The sequence below is a fragment of the Xiphophorus maculatus genome, chromosome 2, assembly GCF_002775205.1.
Source record: "Xiphophorus maculatus strain JP 163 A chromosome 2, X_maculatus-5.0-male, whole genome shotgun sequence".
Lineage (NCBI taxonomy): Eukaryota > Metazoa > Chordata > Actinopteri > Cyprinodontiformes > Poeciliidae > Xiphophorus > Xiphophorus maculatus.
In genome coordinates, this window is record NC_036444.1 from 21,064,065 (window position 1) to 21,086,418 (window position 22,354).

At 40.8% G+C, this 22,354-nt stretch overlaps 1 protein-coding gene across 1 annotated transcript; it reads left to right on the forward strand.

Annotated features, from left to right (window-relative positions):
- Positions 1-16,059: 16,059 nt before the first annotated feature.
- On the forward strand, positions 16,060-22,354 carry LOC102232004 (shaker-related potassium channel tsha2-like). Its single transcript, XM_005796303.2, has 2 exons — positions 16,060-18,681; positions 21,884-22,354. Exon 1 carries the CDS (start codon positions 17,220-17,222, stop codon positions 18,657-18,659), a length of 1,440 nt encoding a protein of 479 aa, XP_005796360.1. The 5' UTR covers positions 16,060-17,219; the 3' UTR covers positions 18,660-18,681; positions 21,884-22,354.

Here is a 22,354-nt window from a genome sequence, read left to right on the forward strand (position 1 = left end):
CTAGAGACGACTTTTAGCTAACTGAATTACTAGAGACGACTTTTAGCTAACTGAATTACTAGAGTCACCTTTTAGCTAACTGAATTACTAGAGTCACCTTTTAGCTAACTGAATTACTAGTCACCTTTTAGCTAACTGAATTACTAGAGTCACTTTTTAGCTAACTGAATTGCTAGTCACGTTTTGGCCATCTGTAGTACTAGAGTCACCTTTTAGCTAACTGAATTACTAGAGTCACCTTTTAGCTAACTGAATTACTAGAGTCACTTTTTAGCTAACCGAATTGCTAGTCACGTTTTGGCCATCTGTAGTACTAGAGTCGCCTTTTAGCTAACTGAAGTGCTAGAGTCGCCTTTTAGCTATCTGTATTATGAGAGTGAACTTTTAGCTATGATTGCCTGTATCAAACGGCCCTATTCGCCTCAGTCGATTGGTTTGGGGAAACATTTGCACGGTTCTTTGCGTTTGCTGATTGTTGCCGAAGTTCTAACGCGCCTGCGCTCTCCTTCGCTGCCCTCTGGGTAACCCAGCGCGAGCGTCTCAGCACTCATGATGCGTTTAAAGGCGGCTTGGAGAAAAAGGCCACGACATGAAAACATCAGATAAGCAGTTTTAACTGCGAAAAAGAGCGAGAACACATGCATGGGAAGTACGGAAGCCCCCAATGTAACTAACTGATGTAAGAATGATGAAGTTTGGAACGCAGCCTGAAAGGCGCATGCGAGTAGGGCCTGCGAGTTCAGGAAGGGGATAAACTAATAAAGTTCCTACGTTTTGTCGCGTTGTAAAGAGTGAATGAGGCACGCGAAGGCTACATCTTACCCCCGAAGCCCGAGGCGGGCGTGGCGTGGGAAGTCCGATGGGAGGTGCTGACGGGCGGGCTGACAGCGGTCATGCGGATTTGAGCCAAAGCGGGGAACCAGTGGGAAGGCGGTGCGATGAACGCTGGCGGTGGAAAGGAAGATGGTGGACGATGAGCTGGGAGGAAACGGCAGCGTAGATCGAAGCAGCGAGACGTTGCGGCCCGGCCGGGGCGGAGAAAGGCTGCCAGGGGACGTATGCAACGTAGACGGTGGGATTATGTGTCCACTTGCCAGAGACGGATCGTGAAGCGGGTGGCATAGGAGCGAGGGCCGGTAGATCCCAGATCGGCGAGAGAGCGGCGGGAGAAGCTGTCTGGAATGAATGAGGCCTGGACCGGGAGGAACTCTTCTTCCATCTGAGGAGCGTCTGAAGGAAAAGAAGGAGCCGAGCCCGCGGCTAAGCAGCTTTTGTGACTGACATTAGAGGTGGAAGGACGAGCAATAACGACGAAAAGGATCTGGTGAGATAGCTGACTGAGAGCTGAGGCGTGCAGCTGAACAGGTTGAGCTCGGCTGGAGAGCGAAGGACGCCATGAATGAAGGTCCTTATCAGCTGGGACTTGGTCGGTGATTGGACGTGACGTGGCTTGGTCCGGCGTTGATAGGTCGACGATTGTGGGCAGGTCGCTTCAATTAACGGGTCCCGGTGGGGATAAAAGAGTCTTCCAGTTTGAATTTGCGCCTAGGCTTCATTACATACAAGGGCAAACTGATAAATTTATCCCCAACAGTGATGCCAATATCTGTTCACAGGACAGCTATTCTACCAAACAGCAATAAATCACTCAGTGGGATCTGCTGCCTCTGTAAAGGACGGCCATTAAATGTGAGCCTCATGATCCCGAAAGTGTGAGGCTACAAAAAGAGAAAGGTAAAACCGCAGGCTGAGCTGCAGCCTCTCTGTTTTAATAGAGTCATCGTAAGAGCTATTTTCAACAACCCACAGCTTAATCCCACACTGAACAAATTTAGGAGATTTCTTAACATTAATGGTGTTTTTGAATTTTAAATGCTACAATTGAATGCCGCAGATGTGCTTTAAGCACATTTTAAAGCTTTCTTTGAAAAACAACTTGTACTTGTATAGCATTTTATCGAGTCCAGAGGAGCCCAGAGCATTCAGTCACTCTCCCAGTAGCATTGTGTTAGTTTCATTAACCACTGAACTGGGAGAGTTAAAAATGCAAAAATAAATTTGGTTAATGGAAACACGTCAATTTTGGAAATTCTCGAGTTATTTGATAAAACGTTTTTGAGATAGGATGAGGTGGTTTATTGGCCACATTGAAACTGCAATGGAAAGACTTTTTTACAGGAGTTAAGTGATCTGCATCTGGAAACAATGAAGAAGTCGACAGGAAGTAGTAGGAGGATGATGGTTAGTTTTCTTTTTTTTCAGACAATGTGCAGCCCGCTCCACTCGTGCTAGAGCACTAGAGCAGCATCTCACAATTCACCAGAAGTTGTGCATCATTTGAAAGTGTTGAATCCATAGCTTTTCTGTAAAATAGCCGACTGCAATTTCCCCAAATCGCCGCATGCGCAGCCGCTCACAAGCTCCAATGCCTGAATGAGACCCGGACGTCTCCTCTGACGGCCAACAGATGGTGGACATTAGCGTCACAGCTGAACTATGAATATATCTCGAGTGAGTATTCACATCTGTCACTGTCACGATTTTGAATGACTTATCACGTGAACACGCTTATTCACATGTGATTTTAATTTTCTTTCAAAACACAGCAATTGCAAAATTGTGGTTTTGTTTTTTTGACATAAGCAGAATAACGACAAAGGTTTGTAAAGAAACGCTGCTATTGAGGGGTCAGTTTGGACATCACCAGCAGTCGAGGCGGGTGAATTGTCTTATCCAAAAACACAACAATGTAGATGAACAGAGTTTGAACTGGCTGCCCATTGGTTAAAGGACAGACTCCTACCACCATTTCCCAGTATTTTAGTCTAATTTGTTTTGTAATATGGATTGAATTCTCCTTCTCTACATGTAACTTGGGTTTTGTGTTCTCACAGCACACTCTCGCTGGGATGAATGCATTTTTTTCTAGTTTAACCCAGTTGGATTCCCCCACTGACTAATGTTGTTATTATGTTTAATCCACAGTAACCAATCTCTTGTCCTCAGCAAACCTTTTGAGAACCAATATGTAAGAAAAATAGCTAAAAGCTTGGTATTATTATTGCATCCCCTATGGCGGTGCACTAGTGGGAGGCAGTGAAATGCTAATGTTTGTGCTAATGTTAATGTACTGCCTTGCTATGCAAGGCAGCACACTAACCTAAGAGAGAAAGATAATACAGGCTAATATTATTGCACCCCCTATGGTGGGTGCACTAACCAGAGGGGAGTATTAAGACTTTATTTTTGAAATTTTAAGTAAGCTTCATTTTAAATGTCCAAATTAATCCCGTGAGTAACAGTGATTGGGTTAAATTGTTTCTATAATGCCCAAAAGAGCAATTACCTGATGTAAAAATTGTCAAGGCTTTTATTTTGAAATTTTCAGTAAGCTTAATTTTAAATGGCCACACTAATCCCATGTGTAACAATGGTTGGGTAAAATCAGTTATACAAAGCCCAAAACGCAAGTAGTTCTAAAGGCCAACTGATTCCTTCTCAGTAGTAACTGACAGTTCCACCATGTTGTAGTTCTTACATTCAGCTCAGACCTCTTTTGTAGGCACTAAGTGTCCGCCATGTTGTAGTCCTAACCTTGAGTCATTGTAGTTCTAAAGAGCAGCTCAACTGTCATGTGAGTGAGACAAACAGGGAGAGACAGAATAGACCCTTTTCACAGTGACGTCAGACAATGGCCGCCATAACTCAAAACTGGGTATCTTTACTTCCGGTGTGATTTTGCCTTGGGAACCAAGCTGAAAACTTCCCGCATTCTCATAATCTTAAGGATATAATAAAAGGTAAGTTTAATAATAACAGCATTTAAGTGTTAGATAGCTGTTACTAATCATTGTAAATTCACCATTCTCTATCTGTGTATAAAATAAACAGCCTCCGATCGGAGAGTAAACCACCTAGCAGCAGCTTTAGCCACATTTAGGAAAAATACACTCTGTCAGCGCTGTAACGTTTAGAGGTTCACTTTCTGTGTTTTATAAAACAGTGTTTACGTGCTAGATAACAGTTATAAGTCATTGTCAATTTACCATTCTCCAACTGTATTCAAAGGAACCAGCTTCCGATCATGAGTAAACCAGCTAGCAGCAGCTTTAGCCACAGTTAGGAAACATATACACCGCCGCCTGTCAGTGATGTAACGTTTAGAGGTTCATTTTCTGTATTAATGGAAAATAAAAACAAGACAAAAGCCACAAATAACAGTTGGGCTTGACGATATTTCTGTTTTTCCAGCAACAAAATGCGCATCTCCATGCACTGTTCATGTTTCTGTCACTGCTAACTGTCACAGAGTCTCTCCCAAAGACGCAAAGAAGGAATAAAAATAAATACACAAGAAAATATTAATGTGCAATGATTTGGATAAATAACTTTAATCTGATTACTGGATTTGAAATACGAACTCGTTAGATTATTCGTTACCGAAAAAGTGGTCCGATTAAAGGCATTACAAAGCAGCGGCGGCACCGGACATCTCTGCTTATAACAAACAAATCCCTATTTTATGGGATGAGTGGCAACTCCAGTCTATAATTTAATAATCTGATCAAGATTAGAGCCTAAAACGTTATAGTTCAAAAACAGTAAAAAGTTCTGGTTATGGAACAGTTATGTCACGTAGTTAGCTAGCTAACAAAATTCACTAATGCTAAGCTAACGGTTACGCAAAACAAAAATACCTACCTTCATAGTCAAACAGGTATTGTTCGGTGAAGAATTTGTAGCCTTTGTCTAATTTAGATTTTTTTGTCAGAGAGAACTGGTTTGCAAATCGTGATATATCTTCAAATCTTATTTTAGGCAAATGTTTTAGAGACTGTGTAAACTCCATGCTCCGGTGATCTGCTCCGGTGATCTGTCTGATCAACATATGCTGTCAGATTTATACATCTCTCTCTCTCTCTCTCTCTCTCTCTCTCTCTCTCTCTCTCTCTATATATATATATATATATATATATATATATATATATATATATATATATGACATATATATATATATGACATATATATATATATGAAATAGACAACTTTATCATTACTTACTATGTACACCGGAACTAAGGATACACAGCTTCGAGTCAAAACGGAAGTTGTGTGACGTCATGTGAAAAGGGTCTATTCTAACAGTTTGACGTAGTTAGTTTTTCTGAAAGACCTGAGAGGAATATTCAGGCTTTTATTTTGAAATTTTCAGTAAGCTTCATTTTAAATTGCCACACTAACCCTGTGTGTAACAATGGTTAGTTAAAATCAGTTATAAAATGGCCAAAACACAAGTAATTCTAAAGGCCAGCTCATTCCTCTTCTGTAGAAACTGACAGTTCTGCCATGTTGTAGTTCTGCCATAGTTAGCACAACAGTGATGCGTTTTTGTAGTCCTAATCAACTGCTCTGCCCTGCTCTTTGTTCTGTTGCTATAGTAATGAAGCCTGTCTGTCAGTTGTGAGTGAGACATACTCACAACTGACAGAATTCTATCTGTTTGAGCCAGCCAGTTTGACTGAAAAAAGCAGTCCGAACAACTCCTTTCCATTCGAGAACCGTGATACATATTCGAAAACCGTTTGAAGCGTATTAGAGGGCTATTTGTCGTCCCCGATAGTCCCACGATTCATATCTCTACCTCACTCACATTATTAACAGCGATGAGAGAAAGATGGTGTGTGCGGAGGTCTGAAATTTTTCAGAAATATATGGAAGTGAATGAGGGAGAGCGTCAGTTTACCCAGGCACATGATTTCGCTCTGAAGCACCTTGACAGAAAACCGTAAGCCCTAGCGAAATTTCAAAAACATTTTACCGGAGCAGGTATGCGTATCAATGCCATGACCGAGTTTGATGCTGATATGGCGATATTTGTGGGCGTGACGGCGATTTCAAAATTGTTTTGGGGTCAAAAATACACTTTATTTCACACTCTAACGGAGCGGCAGTTGGTGTCAGTTACACTCTACGTTTCGGCAGTTGGAAATTTTGCTCATTTTTCGCCTTTTACGTCGCCATCGTAACTCCGAATACCATTACAAGTAATAGCTAATTTTTCAGGGCCGCGCGCTTTGATACCACTTTTGTGGGTGGGCACGCAGCGGTACGAGCCGCATTAACGGCCGCGGAAAAATAATAAATAAAGAGGCGTTCTATTGGGTGTAGAACAATAAGTGCCTGCCATGCAATGCATGGAGGCACTGCTCTCCTTATGCATTGCTATTGGCAGGCCCCAATTATCTTGAAGAACATACATGTTTAACAAGCAAGAAAATCTAAATCTCCAGTTCATCTTCATTAAAAAAAAATCTATTAACACTCTTTGAGTCTTCACCACCAACAGAAGCATGTGTGCTACCCGATAAATAACTTCTACACCACTGCATTCGGACTGATCTACAGTTTTCCTTTCAAAGAGATGGAAATTACTTCACCAACATGATCATAAACCAAGATTCATTGGAAGAGAGACTAAAGGCCAAAACATGCTGCAGCCCAACCACATCATTTGAATTCCTGAGAGACTGCATTCTCAACACGCTCCATGAGTTAACCAACGTACATAGCTGACAGAAAATAGTTGCGGCAACACACTGTAAGATCAGATAGCTCCTGCCATGAGCTAATCATTCCATGTGGCGAACAGGCGAGTGTTGAAGGAGCGCTGGCTGTTTATTTATAGGCGTCTCTAAGGTTCTACCACAGGGCTTGCACTTTAGAGATAGATTCAGTTACAGCTCTGGTGAACGACAAAAATACTGCATCTGTACTGACACAAGCTGGGCTTTAAATTATTGATACGAAGCTATGGGGAGACAGTTCTAAGAACATGTAATACTTCATATGGATTTACATTGCGACAGAGCTGTGATACAGAGTGTTGCAATTACAGACTTCCGTGTTTTATTGAGATTAAGATTAACACAAGGCTAACACAAAGTACTGTATGATTGTGGAGTAGAAATAAAATCACAGTTTTTTTTAATAAGTGGGAAAATGCAGGGCAATCCCAGAAAAACTCCCCACCATAGGCTACAAAAGGAACATCTTTATTGCTTTTACATTGGTATCATGCACTATTTTGTGTATTCCAATCACACACAATGACAATAAATAGATACTTTTAGTTGTCATGTAGCAAAATGTAGAAAGGTTTATGATATTTGAACCTTTTCTCCAAGACACTGTGAACAAAAATTCTGCTTTTCCGCTGAGTGAACAACTCTCCAGGTGCTGCTATCTTCCCCAAAACCAGGCAGCAAGTTTCCTCCGAAATAAATCCAACAGTAGAATTTATGCGCTGTGAAACCGAGTGAAAGAAAGCTCTCCATTTTAATGGATCCGTATGGATTCTTAAGGCTTATTTTAAAGCTACAGGATTTCCTTGCAGTGTGTTCAGTCACAGGGCATTAACCTGAAGCCCCCAGGACTAGCGTGGCCTGACATTGCAGTCCAGGCGTTTGTTGACATTGTAAGGCTTGTTGTAATATGTAGGTACATGACAGGTGAAGTGCAAAAAAACTGGAAAACGCTGGAGTTAACACTGAGTCAACTAGACTTCAGAACAAGTGAGGCCTTGTAAGCGCCAGTGTAAATGTGGCACTTCCTACAAAATAAATAATCAGGAGGAGAAAAATCTGCGCTTGCTTCAAATAACTCCTGCAATTATTTTTACAGGCAGAATGTTTTAATCATTTGATGATTTAAAAACAGCTTTAGGCTTAGATTTGTTTCTGAACACACCTCTGTTCAGCATCCAGTGGATTGTTTTTGTTGCCACAATAAATAAACTAGAAGCAACTTTGCGTGGGGGTCAACGTCCCACTGGCCTTGCAGAGGAAACCATGCAACATTCACTGCAACATTTTACTGCCCAAATATCAAGAAATGTGCAGCAGCAGCTGCTGCTGCTGGAACTTCTTGTGTATTCTTGTGCATTTCTGAGAATAAAATTTAAACAGCAAGTTGTTGTCTGCATTGTTCAATTCAGAAAGGTTGCACCAAATTTACAGCAAATGTCATTTCAGTGTACTTTCAAAGCAATCACATCGAATTGGGAATGTCAGTCATGCTTGCTGCAGCTGTGCTAATGGTGGAGACACATCTTAGCACTAAAGGCAAACTGTTTATCCGTTGTCCTCGGTGACCAGGCTAACTAGCTTTAGGGACTAGCTGTCGCTCTGCAGAGAGCAGCAGGACCGCAGGGAGGAGGCAGAGGAGCTGGATTATTTTCACAGATTATCTGTCATGTTATTCTGTCAGGACGTGGCGACAGTTTTAACAAATATGTAAGGAAATGTACTGTTTATAAATTCACATACACCTGACATGAGAGTTGGAAAACTCCAGTTACAAACAAAAATAGGAAGTAAATGGAACAGTGTAATCAGGAAGACAGACGATAATGAAATATGTAGAATTACCAAATCTAAAAGAAAAAAGAAAAACCCTTCCTGTTTGATTCATTCAGAAATTCTACCTTAACGGGTGGAAACCCAATTTTAATACCTTATTTGAACACGGATGGATATTTCTAACTCTAATATTGTGCATGTAGGAAACATTTTTGTTTTTTAGCCTGTTGTATTCTTTTTGAGAGAGACAATTGCCAAATAATATTGTGTCAAATTAGAATTCACGATAAAATAGCTTTGAAAGGTGTGACCTACAGAAACACAGTGGAACATACCAGAAATATCCGTCTGCTGATTGACTCAAGACTTAGCTGGACTTGGAAAATAAAAGATTGAGAGCATCTCTGGGTAATAAGTTATTGTTTTACTTACTAGGATTACCTAGAAAAATCAAATCTGAGCAAAACTACAGTATATGATACTTTTTTCCCCAAAGGGAATATTCATCAGTCACACAGAAATATTTAATGTCTAAGGAAGTCAACAGGAGCTCAGGCAGAAGGCTCTGCATGCTAATGTCAGAGGAGTCTTAGAGTAAAGCGATAGCAAAACAAAGTTACCAATAAAAATTTTCCTGAGAACTTTGAAGTCCCCCTTGATTAACAACCCATGTGTGGTCATCCTGTGAACTGATCCCTAGTCGCACCCTGTCTGAATGCTGGACAGCTCGGTCTGCTAAAAAAGGAAAAAATTTGATCAAGGAGTGAAACAATAATCCAAGCTAGGAGTGAGACCCGCCCATGCCAAGGTAATTCAAAGGAACCCATCCCTCCGGATCCGAGATATCCGGTGTCATGTCTTGCTGCATGCCTCATCGCCGATCAGCAAAAACATGAACATCAACTTCAGATGACACCGGGCTAAATTTGGTGGCTATCAAAACGCAGGAACTGGCAAGGAGCTTGGCCAGGGGGTCCACTTTCCCTCGTGGAAGCCCTTGGTTTGAGCACTTTACTTTGATGGATCTAAGTTGAAGTACGGGTAATGAGGACAGTATAAACATAGCGTAGGCTCACTGGGCCCGAAACTTTCACACTAGTAATTAGAGGCAGCTGCGCTGCCCTCAGATCGTTGCCAGGTGATCAGGCTGATGAGTCTGGATTACATGTAGTATTCACGAGTTTGCATCATTGACGCCCTATCACTGACTAATAATATCATAACTTCATCAGAACTGTACAACACAGAGGGAGAAAATGCATAAATTCTTTTTAATTAACATAAGCCTGAACCATAATAAATGAAACATTGTCCAACACTTTGATGCATAATGATGACTCTTGACAAAATGTAACTTTCACTTGTTTTCTGTGTGGTGTCTTATTTTTGCATTTTTGTGTTTTTATGGTGCGAAGCACTCTGAACAGCCTCATCGCTGAAATATGCCATACAAATAAACTTGACGCAAACTTGATTGATAAGATTCCAATTGAAATTGTGATCCAAGATACAATTAGAAGTGACATTTCTGTTTACTGTTGCATCAACATCCACACTGTGAAAAATATCAATCCTCGTACCAAGGATGGAAGTTGGTGGGAATATGTGTGGAGGCATTGAGAAAGATTCCTTGCAGACAGCAACCATTATCGGTCACTCTGTGTCGTAAACTGAGCTCAATGTTTCTGTTTCGTTGTAGCCGTCAGACTGGTGACCCTCTCATTGACTATTTGCATTATTTTAGTGCCAAAAATACCAACTCACCTAGCAACCTTTGTTCCTTTCAGCCACTTCTCTTAGACCAAAGATGGACCAATATTTATTTGATATTTGTTGCCTCACTGGTAAGACTGATGTTTTCAGAGATACCAGTACCATCTTACACACCTTACAGATTCACTGTATGACACAAAAGACATGAAACAGCTTGACTTGACTTTTAACCACTTTGGGCAATATCTATGCATGAAGCATTGGCTACAAAAGACCCAATTTCCCACAGTATTTCTGACAACTGAGGGCAACGACTTGACAGCCTGAAAGACTTAAAAAAAATACATTTGTGGACATTCAACGTGTAGAAGGAAGGGTTTCTCACTTCCCACAGAGTTACATCAGTGGCATATTGACTTAAAACATCTTTCACATAAGATTGTGGTTGTAATTGCAATTTGTTTCCAATTATGATCCTACTGCTCACATGCAATGTCAAGGGAAGTTTTTTTTCTTTCATCATTGTAAAATGAAAAATGAAAATGAGTCTTTCACTATTTGGAAAACTGTGATGTAGCTCATTATTTTATTGCTTTCCAACAGATCTTTAAAGTAATAATGTTTATTTACTTGGTAGCACTAGAAGAAGTGGAGATGGTGGTGAAATGGACCTTGTTGTTCACCTGCACAACAGGACAGGAGACGCAACTGGCTGTCTACAAGAACAGACAGAGAAAATTATGCTTCAGTGTTTGCAGCAAGATGCATAATCTGGAGAGTTAAATCTTTTCTACCATCAGCTGTGGCTTACAAAACTCTGATGTAGAAGTCTGGTTTGGTTCTGGGGATCGCTCTGGAAGCACTGAAGATGATTGTGCAAATCTTAATCTTAATCAAATGAGCAACATCGTGGACAAACCTGAGCATCGTCTTCATAAGACTGTCACAAAACAGCAGACTGTCTTCAGTCAGAGGCTTCTTCTGATTCGCTGTACGACAGACTGCTACAGCCATCACCATCTACAACAACTCAGGAATTTGGGAAACATAATCTGTGAAGTCAGGCAAAATTTTTGAAGCTGCAAGTTCTGAAAAATACTCTGAGTTTTATGAAAGCACCCTGTAACTCCATGGAAAGAAAACAGTAGTTTACAGGAAAGGACCTAGTGCCATCCAAAAGAGTAAAGTTAAGGGAAAGTTCAGGCAGCTACACAGTAGGTCCACAGACCGTAAGTTCAAGATTTCTGAGAGAACCCGGTATTTTGTTAGTACCCTAACTTCTGGTATAGTAGTCTGAAAGGTCTAGTAAAGTTCAACAAACTGCAAAACAAGTTCTGTAAGAAGCTCTGGAAGGTGTAGAAAAATAATGCTAAAGTTTTTAAAGCTATTGTGCTACTTATAGGAAAGAAATATCTAAAGTGCAAGAAAGTTGCATAAATAGTTTGCACAGTTTAGACAATGAACAAGTAACTTTCAACTAAGAAACCAGTAAAATTGAAAGTTGAAAATGAATAAATAAGCAACGTGTATTTTTATTGACTCTGTTGCTGTGCACTATTTCAACAATTTCAAAAATGTATATCCTTTAACAAACCTGATATATTTTAGCCCAATTTTAGCTTAAACCGTTGTTTTAATGAATGGCAATTATTAAAAACGTCTCTGAATTTTGTTATGTAAAAGCAATATGGATTGAAATGCTAACAATTATTTGTGCTCTGATTGTCATAAAGACTGAATAGAAAGTATTGACATTGTCATCACACCCCCACACACCCCCACCCCCCCACCCCCGCACAACCCCCAACACACAGACACTATTTCTTTATTTTAATTTGAGCAGAGTGGATTACCCTAAAACGTTTTGAGTGCTACTATTGACCATCTAAAAACTTCCCTTTCAATTTATTAAAATCTTTCACACTCAAGCACGATATGCACCTGTATTCACTTACCACTCATACGTCCACACAGACACAGACATGCATGCACTCAGTTCAAATAGTTGGCCTAGGGTTCAGGAAGACATGAGAGCTGAGAAGAGTTGCTGACACAGGCAGCTACTGTGATTACCTCATGTCTGTCATGGCTTTGAAAGGAAACCCATCCTCAGTATATTTAGACAAAGACAAGCTTTAAAATATGGAATAATAAGTAATACTGTATAGCCTTGCAAAGGTATTTATACTGTCTATTTTTTTTCATATTTCGTTACTTTATAACTGCAATGCTTAATGGTCATTTATTCAGATTTTATTTTCCAGAAGTTGTGCAATATTTTGAGTGATCCACTTTTCCTTTGCTTTATATCCCTAATAGCTTTGCATGTACGTAGAGACTAATTATTTTTGATTATTCTTCATTTCAGATAAATTCGGGTTCAATCAAGTGGGACATTGCTGGGTTTGTTGACAGCAATGTCCATCTGTGGTCACAAATTTTCCAATTAAATTTGGTTCTGGACTTTGACTGGGTCTTTGTGGCAAATGAATAACCTTTCATCTAAACCAGGCCACAATGCCACTACTTCATCGCTTAGATAAAAATAGATCCAACTGTATGTTTAGGGTTGAGCTGCTGCTGGGAGGTGAACATCTCTCGTCTATTTTGCTATAACAGGTTGTTTTTTTAAGCATTGTTCTTTATTTAGTTTGTTATCATTTCTCACCATCGTTTCTTTCCATGCCCTTCTCATCTTAAGATGTTAGACCGAAGAGAGTTAGATGAAAAGTTCAAAGTTTGGGATTTTGGTACCTTGCTTTAACCCTCTCTTCAGTTTTATCCCTTATATTGATTTTAATGATACTTTTTGTTCATTGACGTTCACAAACATACACAAATGCATTCCCTACCTTCCAGATGTTTATATTTAACACGTTTTGAAAGCTGTGCATTATGCAACTATGCACTACTTTCTGTTTGTTTAGTAGGATAAAGTCAACTACAATACATCAAGGTTTGTTGTAATGATAAAGTTTTGAAAGACAAGGCGATATGCTGGAACAGACTTTAGAATGGGCGTACTGGGGCAGTAGGTCGGGCAAAGATTTTTATTTTCTACCTTTTTTTCATCATTTTGCGAACATATTAGTCTATATAAATCTAATTCATGTGAGTTGCAATATTTTAGGATTTTTATGAACATGAACTCAATTTCTTGGGCAACAACATGGACAGATGATTGTTGGCTAGAGGACCAATTAAACCTGCAATGCATCAGTCAATGTCTGCTGACCGCCTATTAATGTAATTTGCATGATAAAATAATTTTTCCTTAGTGGATAGGACACTAAGACGTGCTTCAGCCCAGGGACCCGCATCCTTGTAAATCTGGCTCTGGTGGTGAGGAAAAAATGAAAACAAAAGGCCTAAGATTTCTGTAATTTTAAGAATAACAGATTAATGATGCTAACACATAACACCAGTCAACAAAAATGTCTCCATTTTACGTAGCAGTTTTGGTAGTTAATCTTTACCAACGAAAATGACATGCAAGATGAGTGACTTAACAGTATTTTGTCACTGAGGGGTCTCCTGCCTTCATAGGTTGAGCCATTAATAACGATGGGAGGTCCCTCACTGTCAGCAGTCGTTCGTCCTGCCAGCGTTATGGCACGCCTCCCTCAGGCTTCATTAGGACATTCTGCCACACAGCTTAGTCCACACTATATCCCTCCACGTATCCCTCCACAGAGAATGCAACACACTCGTGTCAAACAAATAGCAGCTCGCAGAGCCGAAGGCTTCAGCGGTGAACGCTTCCTAAAGTGGAGGAATGTCACGGCGAATGCATTTTAAACAAATACGCTCTTCACATTTGTTCGGGCTGAATTTAGAGTCACAGTGTCCGCACTTGTTTGTTATTGTACGTTTCCGTGGATACAGTCTTGACCTGACGTGGCTGCATGACCCAGATGTCATTTGCCGCGTGCTACATGCTAAGACACAAGCAGCAGGTGACACCTAGTCCATAAACTTGATATTTGACTTTATATCCTGCTCTTTTGTTCGACAAAAATCACGCTCCTCTGATGTGAGATGTAACCCTCTGAGAGTGAAAGGGTTCTTGTTTTCCTCATAGCAGGTTTGGAGCTACAGCACATTAATTCAAACCATCCGTCCTGCGTTTGTTGCACTGATTAGCACCCCCCTCCCCATGCTATTCTTGGAGTCATTGTTTAGCCTACAACTGTGGTGTCTTATATACAGCATTATGAAATGACTGCAATTGAAAACAGCTAGTTATAATTAGATCACAGGAGTTTATAGTCTATAACTGGGCCACATTGTCTAAAGCTTGAGTCATTCACTTTGTGTGGGAAAGACTGAAATCAAGAAAGACTTAAATGTACTTTTAATCCAACACTGGTGCTTTTTCAGGAGCTTCCCCTGATCTAAGATCTCATTTTGCAGTGAATGTATTCTTCTCTACCGTGAGAAACACTGAGGCCACTTGTATTGCAGACGTCGCTGCGTTCAAAGTACTACAACTGAGCCCTTAGAGTGCAGCTAAGGATGAATGTTATTTTGGCTGTGGCTTCATGAAGGCGCTATCCACTCCCACTACTCAGGTGTCAGTGAAGCCAGCACTTTCCACTGGCTGGGTCCAGGATGGCCACTGGCTTTATCCGAACATTCAGGGTCTTTTGCCTTATTAGTTCCAGGGCACATCTAGCAGGAGTTATAAGAGAGGAGAAACAACGTCATTCTGCTTCACAAGTTGTATGTGTTTGGTTATCAGGATACCTGTCAAGTCTCCGGTTTGGCTGGGAAACTACCGTATTTTACCACTCTGTCCTCTATTAGTATTCTCCCATAAATGTCCCGTAGTAGAGTAATTACGTCGCAATCCACCCCACGTTCTTACGGTAGTCGGTAGTTTTCTCCCCACCCTTTCTTAAGATAGTCTTCTTCTCAGAATCACCCCCCCACGCCCTACGATAACACTTACCCTACATACCCCATCCTCCACCCATCCACCTCGGACAGATAAATATTTCCCGTATTCTCAAGTCCAAAACTTAACAAGTATGGGAAGGGGCGCTGTGACTCAAAGTAGATCCAGTCTGAGTCCTGGAGGTTCCCAGTGAGACAAGAATAACCTCCTGACTTCATGAATGAAGGACTTGCAGGGATCAAGACTTCGTTCCTGAGCTGAAAACAACCTGGGCCTTCAGTAATAAATACAGTGCCTTGCAAAAGTCTTTGCCCTCCCTAAAAATGTTTTTATTTATTTTTTCACACACAAACTTCCATTTGTATTTTAGGTCAACACAACGTTGTCTAATCTGATGCCACTGATTCAAAATTCACTTTTTGAGTTTGAGAAAAGGGAATTTGTGTAATTTAATCTCAGGCCTTAGAGGTGCAGTAAAATCACGCAGTGTCAGGGTTACAACTCAAGTAAAAATAAAAAGCAGTCGTCCAAGAAATTACTCGACTGAGAGTAAAAAGGTATTTGGTAAAAAGTCTGCTCAACTACTGAGCAACTGATCAAATCTCAGATACATTTACTGAAGTAACTTTTTCCAAAAAACACAAAAACTTTTAGGAGTATTTTTACTATGCTGTACTTTTCACTTTTACTACAGTAATTTTATCATGAAGTATTGTTACTTTTACTAGAGGATAAATTGTGGGTACTGAAGGAAGAACAACCTTATTATGACCAAAGATTCACAGACACACACCTGCAGTTTTTGTTAAAGCTTCATATTGCAGTTTTATATTGAAAGAAATTGATTTGGAAAAATGTTTCTTTTGCCTTCTCTTTAGACATATTGTAATTATTATTACATTTTCATCTATAAAATACCAAAATTTCCATACAACTTTACATTTTGGTCCATTGATGAGGTAATGTTTAAATATTAAATGAAGTTTTGATCAGACTTTTTACCAAATACTTCTTTACTCTCGCTTGAGTAATTTCTTGGACGACTACACTTTTTACTTTTACTTGAGTGAAAATACGCTGAAGTAGTGCTTCTCTTACTTGAGTACAAATTTTGGGCTCTCTGCCCTCCTCTGCACAGAACTACAAAGACCAAGCAAAACATGTGGAAGAAGGTGTTCTGGTCTAGTCCAAGCCTCAACGTTTTAGTCTACATGCAAAACACTGCGTGGTGTGAAAACCAAAGTGTAGCTGCGAAGACCTATGAAGCTAAAAGCAGAGTATTTTTAGGAGAAAACCTGCTTAAGGCTGCAAAAAAAAACCCCATAAAACTGGGTCTAAGGTTCACCTTTCAGCAGAACAACACTAAACATACAGCCATAGGTACGAAGGAATGGTTTAGGTCAAAGTGTTCTCATGTTAGAACGGCCTAGTCAAAGTTCAGAGCTAACAAGATTCTATAAATTTCACCATTTATGTTTACAGATGCGCTCCATCTAATTTGGCTGAGCTTTGTCTATTTTGCAAACTTCAATAGGAAAAAGAAAATAATAATAATAATAATAATAATAATAATAATAACTGTAACAACGTTTTAAAGAGCCATGCGGGATTTAATTTATTTTTCATGATTTTATTTTTAGCTTGTGTTTGTCACATGACACTATATAGATATAAATTCTTTTGCAAGGCACTGTAAACCAGAGGACTTTGAAGCAAGACACTGTAAAGAAACCGCAAAATAATTAGGAAAATTGTAATCAGTAAACCCCCCCTCCCTAAAAAAACTAAAACAAAAAAACAAAGCATCCTGGTGCATTCACTAAAATGAGACAGAAGGAGAGGGACAGCAGCAGCAGCAGCTTCAGCAGCAGCACCAAGTGTCACCCGGTCCTCCAACACGGGGAGGGCTCTGGAGTTTAAAACGGTGTGAATATGATAGCCCATCTGGAGCCTCTGGTCCTGCTTATGCAAGTGGAGATCTCCGTGCACGATTCAAAGTTGTCAGTTCGGAGGCACTAATCTGACAAGAGGTCGGTGTAAATAAACAACAGACAACGACTTTTGGATATCCTCAAGTAAGTCGATTGGAGAGGAAAGTAAAAAAAGAAAAATGAGAGTTTGATTTTATCTTGGAGTGGAGGCCCCGCATGAGAGATAAGGTTTTGGAGGACAAAAAAAATATCAGGCACCAGGGAGGTGAGTGGCGGATTTACCCTCAGAGGGGGTAAAAAACCCCCCAACAACAACAAAACATGACTGTGGTGTCCCAGGACAATAAAGAAGAGGCTGTGACGGTCACTCCTTTGTTACAAGATGCTGCTGACTTGGAACCGGCGGACCAGGAGTGCAGCGAGAGGGTGGTCATCAACGTATCGGGCCTGCGCTTCGAGACGCAGCTGAAAACCCTGTCGCGCTTTCCGGGGACGCTCCTGGGGGATCCGCGTAAAAGGACGCGCTTCTTCGACCCGCTGAGGAACGAGTACTTCTTCGACAGGAACAGACCGAGCTTTGACGCCATTCTCTATTATTACCAATCGGGAGGACGGCTCAGGAGGCCCGTGGGTGTACCTGTGGACATTTTCCTGGAGGAATTAAAGTTTTATGAACTCGGGGAGGAAGCCATAGAGCTGTACAAAGACGACGAGGGCTTGCCGAGAGAGGAGGAGCGGCCGCTGCCGACCAACGAGTTCCAGCGGCAGCTCTGGCTCCTGTTCGAGTACCCGGAGAGCTCGGGACCTGCGCGGTCCATCGCCATCGTGTCCGTTATGGTTATTTTGATATCCATCATCATATTCTGCTTGGAGACTTTACCGGAGTTTAGAGAGGTGCCCCCAGAGCCAGAGCTGCACGCCAACGGAAGCGCAGAAAGCAAAGCGCTCAGTCCCTTCACGGATCCCTTCTTCATGGTGGAGACGCTTTGCATCGTGTGGTTCTCCTTTGAGTTCACCATGAGGTTCCTGTCCTGTCCCAGCAAAGCGGCCTTCTTCAAGAACATCATGAACCTGATCGACGTGGTGGCCATCGCGCCCTACTTCATCACCCTGGGCCTGGATCTGGCAGAGCATGAGGGCAGCAGTCAGCAGGCGGCCTCCCTGGCCATCCTGAGGGTCATCAGGCTGGTGCGCGTCTTCCGGATCTTCAAGCTCTCCAGACACTCCAAAGGCCTGCAGATTCTGGGCCAGACTCTCCACGCCAGCCTCAGGGAGCTGGGGCTGCTCATATTCTTCCTGCTCATTGGAATTATCTTGTTCTCCAGCTCGGTGTATTTCGCCGAAGTGGAGGATCCCGAGTCGACGTTTTCGAGCATACCCGACGCGTTCTGGTGGGCCGTCGTGACGATGACCACGGTGGGCTACGGAGACATGTATCCCTCCACCATCGGGGGGAAATTCGTTGGTTCCCTGTGCGCAATCGCCGGAGTGCTGACCATAGCTCTACCTGTTCCCGTCATCGTGTCGAATTTCAATTATTTCTACCACAGAGAGAACGAAGAGGAGGAAAATGTGCAGTACATCCACGTGACCTGCGGGCAGCCGGAGCAACAGAGCTCCTTTGGGGAGACGGATTCCACAAAAAGTAACCAGTCCCTCTCCAAAACCGAGTCCTATCAGGGGAGCGACGACCTTGAGGTCCTGACTCATCCAAACGCGACTCAGCCGGAGGCTTACACAGGAAAGCTGACGGATGTGTAAACAAGACAAGTTTTTGTTTCTGGTGAGTTTTAGTTGCGCAGGGGTTTTTACGATGCACGGCCGGTCCAAGGTTTTATGGGGCCCGAGGGAGAGTTTCATGTGGGGTTCCATTACAAACTCCAAAACACGTGGACTTTTCCAGATCCGTTTTACTGGGGCGCACGAGGCAGCATTTGTCTTTCTTAATCAAATATCAACAACAGAGTCTAGTGTCTGAAGATTAACTTTATGAAATTACAAGACATTACAGCTACTTGGATGAAAGGAAGAAAAACAAAGAGAATAAATTATGTATTTTATTTTACAAAGCAGAATGCAATGTGAAGCCACTTGTGCATCTTTAAAATCTACAAAAGTTCAGGATGTCTTAGAAATGTTGCATAAAGTCAGCTCCACTCAGTCACTTTATTAGTTACACCGATTGGGCCAGTTTTGCCTTAAGCACTGCTTTCATTATTTATTTGTTTTTTTGGTAGAGATTCAACAAGATGTTGAAAACATTCCTCAGAGATTTTGGCCCTTATTGATATGAGGACATCCATGAGTGGCTGCAGATTTTGCAGCTGGACATCTCAGAGATGTTACCTGGTATATCTGGAGGCCAGTGGATACACAGTGAACTCCGTAATAATACTGAGGTAGACTGTGGCCTTTAAATTATTCTCAGTTTGTACTAATAGCGTATTTTCAGGGTGCCCTGAAAATATTGGCCGCAACATTTTGCCACCAGCAGCAGCCCGAACCGCTGACCTAAGGCATTATGGAGAGTTACTTTCGTGCTGTTTATGCCAAATTCTGACCCAATCGCCTTGATTGCTGCAGCCGAAACCAGACCAGGCAATGTTTCTCCAATCTGTTGTTTTCCCATTGTCCTGAGCATGTGGAAACTGTTGCCTCGGTTACTGTGTTGACAGCTGACAGGAAACAAGCCTAGCATGTCCTTCTGCTGCCTTAGCACATCTGCTTCCAGGTTCAGAGGCGGTAATCTGCATGCGATTGTTGACCAGATTATTTTACCTTCTGACATCCTCAATATTTTTTAGACAGCCTAATAGTGCATGTTGTCAATTACAAATATATAACAAAAAATGTATAGTTTTGAAGCACGTTGCAAATGTGAAACCACACCCTTTTATTGGTGCATCTCCATGATTTTGAAAAAAAAAAAAAAGTAACAATAATTACTGTAATTGTAATTTTTGGCCTAAATGTTTGTGATTTAAGGGCGGGGCCATGAATGAGTTAAAGAGATTTAGAAAGAAGTACTTTAAAAAAATAAAAGTAGAATACTGGTTTAAATAAATAGATAAATAAATACATAAATACAAAAGCAAGTATTGCGATTCAGAATGTTGTGTTTTTCTCCATTATGCATAAAAGCTTGACTGACCAGAAGAGACCAACTTAATTTTTAAATGTGGCGATTCTTCAACCTCACACCTCACATTCTGCATTTAAAATGATTGTTTTCGAGTTTTTTTTAAAAACACACCCGTTCTCGCTTGAGTAACTTCTCCCCTTTTCCCACACAGTGGGGTTATTGTTAGAAAAACTACATGACATCATGACAGCGCATATAAATAAGCTTGCCATTTTTGGCACATAGCGCGTGTCATGTCTGTGCCTTTAAGCTTTTCTGGTGTCATTTTACGGTGTTAAGTATCAGGCAGGCCATTTTAAGGCGTTAGAATGACGTTCAGAAAGTTTTCAGGGTGGGGCAAGGCTTTAGGGTGGGCGTCCTTCCTCGAGACTGCAGCGTCAAATATTAACGTGAAAAGAAAAAAAAAGGAAAAGAATGTTGAAACCAAATTATGAGACCCAGACTAGTTGGGGAAAAAGTAAAAGCAGAAAATAAAAAATAATAAAAAATGGATTACTGCTAGCTAAAACTGATAGAACTTATTATCCGTTGCTGAAAGTTAGGCAAAAACTATCTTTGCGTGTGTGTGTGCGTGTGGGGGTGTGTTTGCCTGTCTGTCGTTCCATGTTTGTGAGTAATTTTCGGCTTAATTCTGTCCTTTAACAAAGATAGTTTTTCACCCAGTTGTGTATTTATCACTTGTGGGGACTTCACATTGACTTCCATTAATTTCTACAGCCTGACCCTTATCATAATCCTAACCCTACCCATCACAGACCTAACCACTAACCCAAAAACAACAATTTCCCTCATGGGGACCAAGAAAATGTCCCCACAAGGAGCAATGGTCCCTATAACCCCACATTGTAGACAGAAATATGTTCCCATAAGGATATGAAAATCTGGTACCACACACACCCACACACAGACACACACACTCTACAATGCCAGTGTTGTGTCCTAGCGCTGGCATTGAAGAGTTCACGGCTTATTGGTTTGCGGCCTGCATGGGACTGCAGCTCTCTTGCAGGTTACTGTATGTCGTTTTCCCCTGCACGTCTTCCAGCATCATCACTCTCCCACATGTGACGCGTTCGCCTGTGCAGCATCAAAGGCTTCTAACTTTAGGATGGTGTGAAAGTGTTAAAATTCTTCTGACAACGTTTTTGAAGCACGATCATCACATCTAATTCACCCAACCCAAGAAAATGTATTATTTACTTAATTTATTATTTTTTATTTTAAAGTGTTCTCCAAACTTTTTATGCATTTGGCTGACAACATGAAAGAGTTGCAACCCCTCTACTACTAGCCACATGGACATATTTATCCAAAAATAAACAGTAGATTAGTTTATCAATTACAGCATCACGAAAGTAACATGAAAGTAATTAATGCTTGCAATCCTGACGAGATTCACTGACCTGTGTTACACCAACATTTATAATCCAAGAAAACAAAAGAATACAGATTATCGTTAATCAAATTAACTTTCAATATCTTGTCTGTCAAATGCCACAATTTCAGAAAAATTGCAACTTTATTTTTTGAAAGGTTGACTTTTTTATGTATGTATAATCAGTGATGAGTTTCACTGATATTTCCCAATATTTTATGAATATTGCTAAAGAGATCTTGCAGTGCGCAGCCGTAACCCGACCAGTGCTGATCCTATAAGTGGGACTTTAGCGCCACTGTGTGGCCGATTGATGCATCTGCAAATAGCAGAACAAACTCTTGAACATCTTTGCACTGTTGAAGCGTTGACTGACTGAATCGCCTGTGTTAGAGACGATGCGCATTGATCTAGAAATTATCTCTCATCTATGCAAAGTTAATTGAATAAACTTTTGCTTATTTGCAGGAGACAGAAGACTACATGAAGCTTTTTCCCCCTTCAGTCACAAGACTTACGTCTGGCATTCTCTTTGAAATTTCATGGATTTTATTTTTTAATTTGAACTTTTGTGCACTGCAGAGACTTTAAAGTGGACGATCCTGGGAAAGAAAAGCTCCTGTCAGTTGTCATAAACATCATGTGCATTATTTGTGTAAAGTAACACTATTTTGTTTTGGCATTGTAAATTAATTTATATGAAAATTCTAATGTATATACATTCTAATTTTGTAATATTCAAATGTCACTTTCTTATGCTTGCAATGCAACGTGTACCTTGATTTTTTTTATTTCTTTTTTTTTTTTTGTAGGTTTTTGTTGTTGTTTTGCAACCAGCTTTAAACAAAAAACTCCTGGAGCCGTATTGTGCCAACATGCATGGCATGCATTCACTGTAACTTTTTAAATGTAATAAAAGACATATATTTTTCTAATTTA

Coding starts and splice junctions, on each gene's coding strand:
- LOC102232004 (XM_005796303.2), top strand. CDS start 17,220: ATGACTGTGGTGTCCCAGGACAATAAAGAAGAGGCTGTGACGGTCACT.